This window comes from Oncorhynchus clarkii, chromosome 25 (genome assembly GCF_045791955.1).
Source record: "Oncorhynchus clarkii lewisi isolate Uvic-CL-2024 chromosome 25, UVic_Ocla_1.0, whole genome shotgun sequence".
Taxonomy (NCBI): domain Eukaryota; kingdom Metazoa; phylum Chordata; class Actinopteri; order Salmoniformes; family Salmonidae; genus Oncorhynchus; species Oncorhynchus clarkii.
In genome coordinates, this window is record NC_092171.1 from 33,932,090 (window position 1) to 33,947,036 (window position 14,947).

The window sequence follows — 14,947 nt, forward strand, 5'->3', positions numbered from 1 at the left end:
TGGATTCTCTTGGCAAATGAGAAGTGCTCACTAACAGGGAAGTAAACAAATGTGCACACAACATTTGAGAGAAATATGCCTTTTGGCATGTAAAATATTTACAGTAACAGTAACCAACTGCTCTAGATAACATGAAAACAGCCTAATCAGCTCTGCTAGTTTGAGTAAAATGGTCAGAGTGATGTGTTCTCTCATTTGTGTCTGGGAATAGCTAGCCAACTTTAGCCAGTTAGTTTGGGTGCTTTACTGTCGTTCTGAGGTCAGTACGCTCGGATCAACCATTCTCCTCGGCCAGAGCGTCCAGTGTGCGCTCTGAACACTCCAAGAGCGAAATGCTCTGAATTTATAAACTGACAATCTAACAACGCCCTGAATATTACGAGTGCACTCTGGCACTCCAGAGTGAATTTACGAACACGTCCAACAGTTCCATTACATTTACTAACCAATCAGACGTGTAGATGTACCCAAATGCGGAAGTGAACCTATGACGACTGTACTACCCGGAAGTTTTTAGCGTCACCGGGCAAGTTGAAGAATCGATTTGTCCACAAAGTTTAAAATGCAACGTGAAAAGAGTGTCAAAGCGAAAGAAGTGATTGAATCACTTTGTAAACTTCTATATTCACTAGGTTTGGAGTGTGTACCAAGTGCAGAAACGTTCAGACGGGCTAAGTTTAACAAAGGAGAGGATGTGGTGAGTTGTTGAGCTGTATAGTGACTGGATTCAGTATACATTTGAAGCTCGTCGAAGTACAGATGTTGCTAGTGCTGGACCACTTTTGTATTTGTCACATACGCTGAATACAACAGATGTAGACCTAACAGTGAAATGCTTACTTACAAGCCCCTAACCAACAATGCAGTTTAAAAAATACGGATAAGAATAAGTAATAAAAGTAACACGTAGTTAAAGAGCAGCAGTAAAATAACAATAGTGAGACTATAGGGGGTACCGGTACAGAGTCAATGTGCGTGGGCACTGGTTAGTCGAGGTATTTGAGGTAATATGTACACTACCGGTCAAAAGGTTTAGAACACCTACTCATTCAAAGGTGTTTCTTTATTTTTACTACTCTCTACATTGTATAATAATAGTGAAGACATCAAAACTATGGAATAACACATGGAATCAATCATGTAGTAACCAAAAAGGTGTTAAACAAATCAAAATTCTTCAAGTAGCCACCCTTTGCCTAGAAGACCGCTTGGCACACTCTTGGCATTTTCTCAACCAGCTTCACCTGAAATGTTTTTCCAACAGTCTTGAAGGAGTTCCCACAAATGCTGAGCACTTGTTGGCTGCTTTTCCTTCACTCTGCGGTCCGACCGATCCCAAACCATCTCAATTTGGTTGAAATTGGGGGATTGTGGAGGCCAGGTCATCTGATGCAGCACTCCATCACTCTCGTTCTTGGTCAAATAGACCTTACACAGCCTTGATGTGTGTTGGGTCATTGTCCTGTTTAAAAACAAATGACAGTCACACTAAGCCCAAACCAGATGGGATGGTGTATCGCTGCAGAATGCTGTGGTAGCCATGCAGGTGAAGTGTGCCTTGACTTCTAAATAAATCACAGACAGTGACACCAGCAAGCTTGGGAGGTGTGAGCATGGCCAATAAGGTGCTAGGGAAGGTTAATGCCAGGACTAAGTTTTTGGCTAGAAAGTCCAAGCTGCTTGATAAGGACTCCATGAAAGTGCTAGCTACTGCCCTCATTCAATGCCATTTTGACTATGCTAGTACTTCCTGATTTGGGGGCTTATCTAAATGTATTAAGGGGAAGCTCAAGATAGCCCAGAGTAAGCTGATCAAGGTAGTGCTTCTACACCTGCATTGCTTGCTGTTTGGGGTTTTAGGCTGGGTTTCTGTACAGCACTTTGAGATATCAGCTGATTTACGAAGGGCTATATAAATACATTTGATTTGATTTGATTAGTATTGAAGGTGAGTCCACGGGAGGAGGACTCTGCTTTCAGGAACTAAACTGGAGCTGCTTTCAGGAACTAAACTGGCTGCCTGTTGAGGCTAGGGTGTCCCAGATTAGACTAGGTTTGGTTTACAGGAGTATTTATAGTCCTGCGCCCAGATATCTAAGTGATTACTTTCCTCGTGTTAGGGATGCCCACAATCACAGCACCAGATCAGGTGTTGCTGATGTGTGCTTATACAGGTTGGTAATGCTGGGAATGGTACTTTCTTGTATACTGGAGCCTCAGAGTGGAATGAGTTGCCTCTGCCCATAAAAACAATGTCCTCTTTGGACAGCTTTAAAAATGAAGTAAAAATCTGTTTGATGTCTTCTGTGTCTATATGAATAAGCCCTATGATGTAACTGGAATGATGAGAGAAATGTTCTTCTCTGTTTTTGTTTTATTATTTCACTGCCATACTGTGTTCGATCTTATCTCAAGAGGACCACAATGGAAATAAGTCCCAGACTTTATTGTGCGTTATCCTCAATGATGTGCATGTATGGCTTTTTCAAGTTTTATGTGTGATTGTTTTTTTAAATGGTCAAATTTATAAACTAAACTTAACACCCCCACACCAAAACACAACCTCCGCTTTACGGTGGGAAATACACATGCGAAGATCATCTGTTCACCCACAAGACACGGCGGTTAGAACCAAAAATCTCCAATTTGGACTCCGGAACAAAGGACAAATTTCCACCGGTCTAATGTCTATTGCTCGTGTTTCTTGGCCCAAGCAAGTCTCTTCTTCGTATTGGTGTCCTTTTGCAGCAATTTGACCATGAAGGCCAGATTCACACAGTCTCCTCTGAACAGTTGATGTTGAGATGTGTGTTACTTTAACTCTGTGAAGCATTTATTTGGGCTGCAATTTCTGAGGCTGGTAACTCTAATGATCTTATCCTCTGCAGCAGAGGTAACTCCGTCTCTTCCTTTCCTGTGGCGGTCCTCATGAGAGCCAGTTTCATCATAGCGCATGATGGTTTTTCCGACTGCACTTGAAGAAACATTAAAAGTTCTTTAAATTTTCCATTTTGACTGACCTTCATGTCTTAAAGTAATGATGGACTGTCATTTCTCTTTGCTTATTTGAGCTGTTCTTGCCATCATATGGACTTGGTCTTTTACCAAATAGGGCTATCTTCTGTATACCCCCCTTACCTTATCACAACGCAACTGATTGGCTCAATCGCATTAAGAAGGAAATAACTGTTAATTGAAATGCATTCCAGGTGACTACCTCATGAAGCTGGTTGAGAGAATGCCAAGAGTGTGAAAAGCTGTCATCAAGGCAAAGGGTGGCTATTTGAAGAATCTCAAATATTAAATATTTTTGATTTGTTTAACACTTTTTTTGGTTACTACGTGATTCCATGTGTTTCTTCATAGTTTTGAAGTCTTCACGATTATTCTATAATGTAGAAAATAGTAAAAATAAAGAAACCCTTGAATAAGTAGGTGTTCTAAAACTTTTGACCGGTAGTGTACATGTATGTAGAGTTATAAAAGTGACTATGCATAGATAATAACAGAGAGTAGCTGTGGCGTAAAAGGGTAAAAGGGGCAGGCAATGCAAATAGTCTGGGTAGCCATTTGATTAGATGTTCAGGAGTCTTATGGCTTGGGGGTAGAAGCTGTTTAGAAGCCTCTTGGACCTGGACTTGGCGCTCCAGTACCGCAGAGGGAGGTATTTAGTCCCAGTGTTTGCCAAATGGAGGGCAAGGGAGAGCTTTGTACGCGTCTCTGTGTGTAGAGTAAAGGTGGTCTCGAGTTTTTTTCCCTTTGTTTGCACATTTTACATGCTGATAGAAATGAGGTAAAACATATTTAAGTTTCCCTGTATTACAGTCCCCGACCACTAGGAGCGCCGCCTCTGGATGAGCATTTTTCTGTTTGCTTATTGCGGAATACAGCTCATTGAGTGCGGTTTTAGTGCCAGCATCGGTATGTGATGGTATGTAGACAGCTACGAAATCCTGCTGATACAGCGTAAAACCAGTCAGCTGTGTGTTAAGAATGTTGTCATTCAGCCACGACTCTGTGAAGCATAAGATATTACAGTTTTGAATGTACCGTTGGTAGTTTAATCTTCCTCGTAGTTAATTGATTTTATTTTCCAATGATTGCAAGTTAGCTAGAAGAACGGAAGGCAGGGGTGGGGGGTTTATTCGATCGCCTACGAATTCTCAGAAGGCAGCCCGACCTCATCCTCTTTCCCCCCCCCCCTGTTCCCGGGAAAGCAGTATGTCGTTAGCAGTATGTCGTTCACGTCGCGCTCGTCGGACTCGTTAAAGTGAAAAAAAGCTTCTGCCAGTTTGTGGTGAGTAATCACTGTTCTGATGTCCAGAAGTTATTTTCGGTCATAAGAGACTGTAGCAGCAACATAATGTACAAAATAAGTAAAGAAATAAGTTACAAACAGCGCAAACCAACAAACTTAAATACAGAATCGGTTAGGAGCACGTAAAACGTCAGCCATCTTCTCTGGCGCCGTCTTCGTTTTCTCTGTCTGTGCAGGCTGTCATTTCACAATAATACAAAATAAACAACTTTTGAGCTCTCCATGGATTATAGGGGCTGCATTTTAATCTAACTCATTTGCTTGAGGGAGACCAAGTGAATTAATAACGTGTTTTGTGAAAATCCGCTTTGAAATCAGCATGTTGTGATCATAATAAAGTACTAGGGTAGTGAATTCAGCTGTAGCCTAAGCTAGCAAGGGAAGTTTCCCTACAATTAAAGCTGGAAGCTACCGGAATCGTCTTGCATTGTAAGTGTTCTAGCCTGTATGGACATTGTTTTGCGAACAGTAATTAACAATTTCTACTTGCCGTGTTGCATTATTCAAGCATGTTAACTTATGGCTACCAACTGCCTAGCCAGTTGTGCAGCTTCAAATGTCAAACAAAATTGGAACTTTTGTCTAATTTCTTCCCGCATTTTTGCAAGTTGCAATACATTTTTTGTTGATACAGCGTCGTCTTTATATCTGAAAATAATAATTTGGGGTATCATCTTCCCAAGGGCTCCACCTGAATTCACCCGCCAACGTTCTTCTGGACTGCCATGCACAACTTTTTCTCAGCTGGCACAATTTGATTAGCTGCACATTTAAAAAAATATATATATATTAGCATAATTTTTAATATTTGGGCATGGGGGGGGGGTATCAAGTCAGGTCGAGTCATAAGGCTCAAGTCCAAGTCACGAGTCATTGGTGTTAAAGTCGAGTTGCAAGTCATATCCTATTTGAGTCTGACTCGAGTCCAAGTCATGTGACTCGAGTCCACACCTCTCTTAAGTGGAGCAGGTACTTTGCTCTTCACACTATCACGGGGCTGCACTCAGTGCGCTGATAGACGCATGTCCTTGGACCAGAGCTCTATCATATGACAGGAGGGATATTTGTTTATCTCCTTTAGTCATCAGGTGGTTGCTGTACCTTGGAATGTGTATTTCAGGTGGTGGAGTTCTGGAAGCTCATTCATAGTGTTCTTCTGAAAACACTGCTACTGGAATGTTCTTGCACAACACTTTCAGACTTGGGTAAGTGTAATTATTTATGGAGGAGTGCGTATGCCGTATGAATAGTGTCCATTGTAGCTATTATGTCCATTTCATACTCTTTGTCTTCAATGAATCATTGTGATTGTGTCTCTGCAGACAGCCATGTGAGAGAGGCACTCTGGCAGTGTGGTTACGGTGCCAGCTGGATTGTTGTGACGACTGCCGGGCTCTGTCCCAGGAGTGAAGTTGGGAGCCGAGAGCTGCTGGTGGCGTTTGCGTGGGTGTTGTCTTCAGGGAGCCTGCTGGAGGCCCTGCTGAGAGCAAGATCCCTGGAGCTGGATATCCTCTCACTCCCACCCACGGTGACATTCTTTTTCAAGTCTTATAGCAAAATATGTTTTGTGTATGAATAAAATCCACCCGTATTAACAAAAGTTAAATCTTTTTGTTTTTACACTGATTTGAAGTGGCAGTGCCATATTTGTCTAGCAGGTGGCAGTGTTGCTCTGCTGCTGATGAGTTTCTGACTCAATAGAACTAGAAATCCATGTCTGTAAGTGGAAGGAGATGAGAGAACAAAAAACATTTCCCCCTTTCTCATAAATAAATTAGAATTAGTCTCTTACGTTCTGGTCTTAAACACTTAAAACCCACCAATCACCCTAATCTGAAAATCATTCAAAATTCCATGAATATTTAAAGAGAAAAAAGATGCCTTGTAATTACCCTGTGATCCCTCCACTTTGGAGATGTTGAGATGGATCTATCTTGTGGAGTGCCCTCCAGACAAACCTTTACTCTCTAGACTCAAGCCTTTGGTCGTGATTGTCAGAGGGTGAGGTAAAGGCACTCCTGCCCTCAAAGCTCATCACTAATCTAAGGACCCTGGGACTAAACGCCTCTGCAACTCGATCACATGGTAAGGGTAGGCAACAACACATCTGCCACGCTGATCCTCAACATGGGAGCCCCTCATGGCCAAGCACGACTCCAACACCATCATTAAGTTTGCTGACGACACAACAGTGGTAAGCCTGATCACCAACAACGATGACACAGCCTATAGGGAGGAGGTCAGATTCCTGGCTGTGTGGTGCCACGATAACAACCTCTCCCTCAACGTGATCAAGACAAAGGAGCTGATCGGGGACGTCAGGAAAAGGCAGGCCGAACAGACCCCCTTTAACATCTACGGGGCTGTAGTGAAGTGGGTCGAGAGTTTCAAGTTATTTGGTGTCCACATCACCAACAAACAATTATGGTCCAAACACACCAAGACAGTCGTGAAGAGGGCACGACAACACCTATTCCCCCTCAGGAGACTGAAAAGATTTGGCATGGGTCCTCAGATCCTAAAAAAGTTCTACAGCTGAACCATCGAGAGTCCTGACTGGTTGCATCACCACCTGGTATGGCAACTGCTTGGCCTCCGACCGCAAGGCACTACAGAGGGTAGTGCGTACGGCCCAGTACATCACTGGGGTCAAGCATCCTGCCATTCAGGACCTCTATACCAGGCGGTGTCAGAGGAAGGCCCAAAAAATTGTCAAAGACTAGCCCCCCTAGTCATAGACTGTTCTCTCTGCTACTGCACGGCAAGCGGTACCGGAGCACCAAGTCTAGGTCCAAGAGGCTTCTTAATAGCTTCTACCCCCAAGCCGTAAGACTCCTGAGCAGCTGGTGGTTACCCAGACTATTTGCGTTGTCATTTTACCTCTACCTACATGTACATAATTCTCTCAACTAACCGGTGCCCACTCACATTGACTCTGTACCAGTACTCCCTATATATAGCCTCACTACTGTTATTTTATGGTTGCTCTTTAACCTGTCTGGGAACACACCCAGTGAAATTGCAGGGCGCCAAATTCAAACAGAAATCTCATAAATCAAATTTCTCAAACATGCAAGGATTGGGCACCATTTTAAAGATAACATTCTCGTTAATCCAGCCACAGTGTCTGATTTCAAAAAGGCTTTACAGCGAAAGCTCCACAAACGATTGTTAGGTCACCACCAAGTCACAGAAAAACACAGCCATTTTTCCAGCCAAAGAGAGGAGTCACAAAAAGCAGAAATATAGATAAAATGAATCACTAACCTTTCATGATCTTCATCAGATGACACTCATAGGACTTCATGTTACACAATACATGTATGTTGTTTTTTTTCGATATAGTGCATATTTATATCCAAAAATCTCATTTTACATTGGTGTGTTATGTTCAGTAGTTCCAAAACATGCCGTGATTTTGCAGAGAGCCACATCAATTTACAGAACTACTCATAATAAACATTGATAATAGATACTACTATTATACATGGAACTTTAGATGAACTTCTCCTTAATGCAACCGCTGTGTCAGATTTCAATTTTTTTTTACGGAAAAAGCATACCATGCCATAATCTGAGTACGGCGCTCAGAGCCAAAGAAATATCTGCCATGTTGTGGAGTCCACAGAAGTCAGAAATAGCATTATAAATATTCACTTACCTTTGATGCTCTTCATCAGAATGCACTCCCAGGAATCCCAGTTCCACAATAAATGTTCGATAAAGTTAATCATTTATGTCCATATACAGTGGTGCAAAAAAGTATTTAGTCAGCCGCCAATTGTGCAAGTTCTCCCACTTAAAAAGATGAGAGAGGCCTGTAATTTTCATCAACTATGACAGACAAAATGAGAAAAAAAATCCTGAAAATCACATTGTATGATTTGTAATGAATTTATTTGCAAATTATGGTGGAAAATAAGTATTTGGTCACCTACAAAAGTTTCTCAATACTTTGTTATATACCCTTTGTTGGCAATGACAGAGGTCAAACGTTTTCTGTAAGTCTTTCATATTCATGAAATATAGCGAAACACAGCTTAGCCTTTTGTTAATCACCCTGTCCTCTCAGATTTTGAAATTATGCTTTACAGCAAAAGCAATACAAGCGTTTGTGTAAGTTTATCGATAGCATAGCATTATATACACTTAGCATCAGGAAGCTTGGTCACGAAAATCAGAAAACCAATCAAATTAACCGTTTACCTTTGATGATCTTCGGATGTTTTCACTCACGAGACTCCCAGTTAGACAGCAAATGTTCCTTTTGTTCCATAAATATATTTTTTATATCCAAATACCTCTGTTAGTTTGGTGCGTTAAGCCCAGGAATCCACCGGAAATAACGGTCACGACAACGCAGACAAAAATTCCAAATTATATCCATAATGTCGACAGAAACATGTCAAGCGTTTTTTATAATCAATCCTCAAGGTGTTTGTCAAATATCTATTCAATAATATATCAACCGGGACAGTTGGCTTTTCACTAGGACCGGGAGGAACAATGGCCGCCTCTCTCTTTTGCGCAAAAATCACTCTGAGAGCCCCCACCTGACCACTTACGTAATGTGGTCGTTCACGCTCATTCTTCAAAATAAAGGCCTGAAACTACATCTAAAGGCTGTAGACACCTTAGGGAAGCCATAGAAAAAGGAATCTGGTTGATATCCCTTTCAATGGTCAATAGGGATGCATAGGAACACAGAGCTTTCAAAATAATAGTCACTTCCTGATTGGAATTTTCTCAGGCTTTCGCCTGCAATATCAGTTCTGTTATACACAGACAATATTTTTACCGTTTTGTTAACTTTAGAGTTTTTTATCCTAAGCTGTCAATTATATGCATATTCTAGCATCTGGTCCTGAGAAATAGGCCGTTTACTTTGGGAACGTTATTTTTCCAAAAATAAAAATAGTGCCCCCTAGCTTCAAGAGGTTAACACATATTCTTAACTGCGTTGGTGGTTAAGGGCTTGTAAGTAAGCATTTCACTGTAAGGTATACACCTGTTGTATTCGGCACATGTGACAAATCACATTTGATTTATCTCAGATCTCACTGAGTAGCCCCAGAGAGGGAGGCTCCGTTGGGGATGTAGATGGCCAAGGAGGCCTGAAGGAAGACGGACTCCTCAGGAGACTCCAATGGCAGTATGGGAAACTCAGGTTCCAGTGGCGGAGGTTGCTCTCCATTCAAGAGGAAAGAGCTAGACTCCTTCACCAGGCAAGTCATTCAACCTGGACCGTAATAAAACTTCTAATTTTTAAAACACTTTTCTAAAAACCCAAAAGACACTTCACAATAATGCAACCAATGGAGTGTGAACATCATTATCGTCATACTGGTTTGTTCCAATGTCTCTCAATCTGTGTGTTCTGGTGAAATGGATAACCACCATAGCCTCTGACTCATATTTTCTTAGGTCCTTTCCTCCAGCACAATGCCCTCCACATCCACCTCCCAGCCCTCTTCTGATGACCATCACAGCATGTGCTCAACTGCCCTGAAAAAGGTGACTAATTCCTCCTGCCCCTGTCCCCATCATGTTCAACACAGCTACCATCACCAGACACAGGCAAACCACAGATCACAAACCACAGATGAGGAATGAGAGGCACAGTATACCTATTTCCTCTTTGTAAAGAGTTCTTGCGAACATTGCTGGTGGGTAAAAGGATATCCTTCCTCCACTGTATCTCTCCACGCTTTAGAAATCTGTTGGTTGAGGAACAGAAGCCTTCTCCTTAAAGTGAGAGATCTTTTAAGCAGTAGGGTTTAAGGGGTACATCCTCACCATGTAACAAGTGTTTCTTAGGGCACAGTTTGTTGCAGTGGGAGTCAGTACTAGGAAGGGCACGGGGAGAGAAAGGGAGAGACAAGTAGAAAGATTTATTTTTGAGTGCTTGTTTTCTGAAAAGGGAGGGAAAGAAAAATCTAGACACGACCAAAGAACCTCTGCCTCACAGAGTGTGTTTTGACACTATAAGTAGTGAAGGCCCTGGTGCAGCCCTCCTGGGAGAGATGTGAGTGATGTGCAAAGCCAGAGAGGGAGAGAGAGAGAGATCTCTACTACTTTGTTTCTTTAATAGCTGGAAAGCTCCACAGGGAGGATCATCCTGTACCGTTACTTAGCCTTTGACGGTAACAGTGCTTTGTACCAATGCCAGCCAGTGAGGCAGTGAAGGAGCTCTGGTGTCCTCTGTAGCTCAGTTGGTAGTAGTGTTGTCACAATACCAGATTTTTTATTTTGATACCAGGTTTAGTATCACGATACTCGATACCACACAAAAAGGTGGATTAGCCAAAGTCACAGAATGGCAATTGATCCAGACAGACTCAGCTACTGCTCTCTTTTTATTTAAGAACAAATTATTAATTACAATGATGGCCTAGGAACAATGGATTAACTGCCTTGTTCAGGGGCAAAATGACAGATTTTTTACCTTGTCAGCTCGGGGATTAGATCAAGCAACCTTTCGGGTACTGGCCCAACGCTCTAACCACTAGGCTACCTGCCGCTCTTCAGTCGTTGGGCATCTTTTGCATTCAATTATCATTGCATATTTCTTTGAGACAGCCATGTATGCATTAATTGATACATAAAATTTGACTAAATACAAAACAACATAATGGTAATCATTTATTTGAATGATAAATCTCTATATTGATAAACTGGGTAAATCTCCCGAGTGGCGCAGAGGTCTAAGGCACTGCTTTGCAGTGCTTGAGGCATCACTACAGCCCCGCGTTCGATCCCAGGCTGTGTCACAGCCGGCTGTGACCAAGATACCCATGAGGCGGCGCACAATTGGCCCAGTGTCTTCCGGGTTAGGGGAGAGTTTGGCCAGCCAGGATTTCCTTGTCGCGCTCTAGCAACTCCTTGCGGCGGGCCCTTCGCCTGCGATCAGACTTCGGTCGCCAGTTGTATGATGTTTCCTCCAACACATTGGTGCAGCTGGCTTCCGGGTTAAACAAGCAGTGTGTCAAGTAGCAGTGCGGCTTGGCAGGGTCGTGTTTCGGAGGACGCATGGCTCTCAACCTTTGCCTCTCCCGAGTCCTTATGGGAGATGCATCGATGAGACAAGACTGTAACTACTAATTGGATACCACAAAAAAGGGGTACAAGTTTATTTTTAAAAAACAGATAATTGGGTAAATCAAGATGTAGCCTAGGTCTATTCACAATACAGGCTAATGCATAGTATTCAATAGTATTCAATATTATATTGTACTGATCAACACCATTTGCATAGAAGAAGCAATCTCTTATTTTATGAAAGTGTGTAGTCTCTTTAAGAAATGATTGAGGTCATTTGCAAGGCAGAAAGTGGCTATGGAACCTGACTTTAGCTATAGAACCTGACTTTAGCTATGGAACCTGACTTTAGCTATGGAACCTGACTTTAGCTATGGAACCTGACTTTAGCTATGGAACCTGACTTTAGCTATGGAACCTGACTTTAGCTATGGAACCTGACTTTAGCTATGGAACCTAGTGGAAACCAGACAGAAGGCGAGGGAGATAAAGTGAGGGAGACCAAGTGAATTAAAAACGTTTTTGGTGACAATCAGCTTTGAAATCAGCATATATTATGTAATCAGCATATGATCATAACAAAGTACCAGGGTAGTGAATTCAGCTGTAGCCTAAGCTAGCAAGGGAAGTTTCCCTACAATTAAAGCTGGAAGCTACCGGAATCGTCTTGCATTGTAAGTGTTCAAGTATTCAATCATGTTAACTTCTGTGCATCATGAGTGGGGCGCTAATGCAGCCCAGACAGCTCTAGCAATGGGTGAGGTAGTGGAGCAGGAACTTTGCTCTTCACACTATAAAGGGGCTGCACTGATAGACAGACTTGATCCTCTCAATCACGTGAAACACATTTGACAAAAGTACCAAACGTAACAAAAATTCTAGTATCTAACCATTTTTTTTGTACTGAAAAAGTACAGAGGTTTTCGGTATACCGTGTAACGCTAGTTGGTAGAGAATAGCACATGCAACACCAGGGTAGTGGGTTTGAATCCCGGGGCCACCTTTACTTAAAATGTATACACGCATGACTATAAGTCGCTACGGATAAAAGCATCTCCTAAATGTCATATTATTAGCGACACAACAAAAATACTCAATGGAGAGGCAGTAACTACCTGCAGCACCTGGGGAGATGGAGTAACACTCAGAGGGAAACATGCCTGGCAGAAACTCAAGTAGGCCATAGAGCTCAGCTCACTAGCAGATGAAATCAAATAAACATGCATATGTTTTGAGGAAGACAAGACAGGCAGGTTAAACCAATGAAGATTTTTGAGAGCATTAATTATGAGCTAAATGTCTCCTGTCTGTGTGTGTTTGACAGTGGTTGAGGCAGGCTGGGTTAAAAGAATGTCCCCTGTCTGTCTGTGTGTTGCAGGAGGTGGAGCGTCTGCAGACTCTCAGTCAGCTGTTGGAGGCCTACCTGGAGTGGAAGAGACAGGAGCCACTCTTCTGGTGCTGGATGGTAAGGGTAGTGCTTCCTCTGTCTTCTCAGTGCCTCAGCACTGCTTTTAACCAGTCCTTTAGTATGTTCTGTCTACTCTACAGTGTAATTGACTAGGTTTTGCATGGCATTTCTTCTTTTTTTTAAAACAAAACCAACATGGAGACAGTAAGAGACAGTGAAACACAATTATTAAGGAACTAATAGCCTCCTAACCTGCTCTTTCCCACTAGTACTACCTGTATCTTTTGGTATTTTATTAGGATCCCATTAGCTGTTGCCAAAACAGCAGCTACTCTTCCTGGGGTCCACACAAAACATGAAACATAATACAGAATGACATAGACAAGAACAGCTCAAGGACAGAAGTACATACATTTACAGAACTACATATCCTATTTCTCACTCTCATGAACTACCTCTGCAGTGTCTGACAGAATGATTCACTACCGTTCTCATCTCTGTCAGATTGACATGAAGTTATTAAGAGAGCCTCCATGGAGAGGAGATGTTTTTGGCAATAGTCATCCTGCTCTGATTCCCTCTCTGCATGCAGATCACAGAGAAGTGGATTTGAGGATTGTAGAAGTTCAAAATGAAGTGCAGTTTCATTAGAAATAAACCTATCAGAAGTCCTTTGAGTGTTTTCCCTAAAGTAAAACAGAAACCGCTTCCTTTCATGGTGTTTCTATCAGTATGTTTGATACCCACAGTTGGACTCCCAGGGTTTTGATTATTAAAGTCCAGTCGACTACATTCATGTGAAAATGATTTCAACTAGTACTTTAATCCACCTCAAAGCCATTTCATTTCAAATTAAAAAATAAAGCTTTGTTGCCTTTTGTGAGAAATGTAATATGTCCCAACTCGCTAGTCTTGCTGTTTACTGCCTTATCACTTAAAAATTGGGTAACATTTTTTGGGGAACATATCTGGGAATAACTTTTAAGATTTGATGTAGATCAAATGTGAATTAATGATCCGTTTCAGAATTTCTCGAGACCTATAGGAGGAATTATAAACTGGTTACCAACATACATTGAACAATAAACAATTATTTTTGCATCATAGCAGTGGTATATTTTATCTGACATACAAATGGCTGGAATGCTGTTTCAGCCTATCAGCATACAGGACCCGTAGTACCTGGTTTATAATATAAACAAATATAAACGCAACAATTTCAAATATTTTGCTGAATTACTGTTCATATAAGGAAATCAGTAAATTGAAATAAAATCATTAGGCCCTAATCTATGGATTTCACATGAGTGGGAATTACGACTGACCCCATTTAGTTCACTGGTCGATTGTTTGGTCTGTAGGCTGTTGGTCGACTGAGATTTCTTTACTTGAGCAGTAGCAACAAAAAATAAATAATCATGGTGTACCTGACACCTGTCTGATTGGCGCCTGTCTGAGTGGACTGATCCATTGTGGAAGCCGTGGGGGTGGCACAGTCCGTCAGTATAAGACGTGCTACTGAAATTGTATGTGGTTATATTATGTAAGAACAATGGTGCAACAAATTATTTTCTAACAAACGTGCATTCTCCCTCGCTGGATAGTGGTCGTTGTCCACGGTTCTGAAACATATCAGTACGCTGTTTTATTGGCGACTTTTCCTAGACCATGTTGCTATGTGCATCATAGCAAAGTTAACCAGCATATTGGTGTTGAGAACAATGTGGCGGAAGCAGCAGCAGAGTTAGGAGAAGAGAAAACAGCCCTTGCCTTATTGTCTAAGAGGAGAGAGGAAACCCCAACTTAATTAAGTCTATAATCAACAACCTAACTGCTAAATGTGCCTGGCTTTATAAATCATCCATATGCATGTACAGAAATAAGAGAGAAGCTGCTTCTGTTGCCTGTTTGAGTGTGTGTTTAATAGCCTACTGATTCTGTGAGCACCAAGCCTCACGCAACAATATCACAGATGGTCTGTTTTTAATCTTTGCTTTGCTGTAATAAAGACAATACCCGTTTTCTTTCGTGAGACCAGCCTCTCTGGTATTATTTCATTTATTTAGTGTTTACACTGTTCCAAATTGTAGAAAAAAAAATATTTATTATAATAACCTTCCCTTTTCCTTGATCTCATTATTGTTGTTATAATTATGATCCTCATTATAATAATAAGTAATGTC

The 14,947-nt window shown here is 41.7% G+C and overlaps 1 protein-coding gene across 1 annotated transcript in view; it reads left to right on the plus strand.

The window, feature by feature from the left end:
- The first annotated feature begins 480 nt into the window (after positions 1–480).
- The window catches only part of LOC139383556 (tubulin epsilon and delta complex 1), a 25,060-nt gene continuing 10,593 nt past the window's right edge, over positions 481–14,947 (plus strand). Inside the window, exons 1-6 of the mRNA XM_071128141.1 lie at positions 481–697; positions 5,439–5,523; positions 5,641–5,846; positions 9,373–9,543; positions 9,743–9,832; positions 12,735–12,821. Coding sequence (XP_070984242.1) covers positions 563–697; positions 5,439–5,523; positions 5,641–5,846; positions 9,373–9,543; positions 9,743–9,832; positions 12,735–12,821 — 774 coding nt within the window. The 5' untranslated portion in view covers positions 481–562. The remainder of the gene's footprint in view (positions 698–5,438; positions 5,524–5,640; positions 5,847–9,372; positions 9,544–9,742; positions 9,833–12,734; positions 12,822–14,947) is intronic.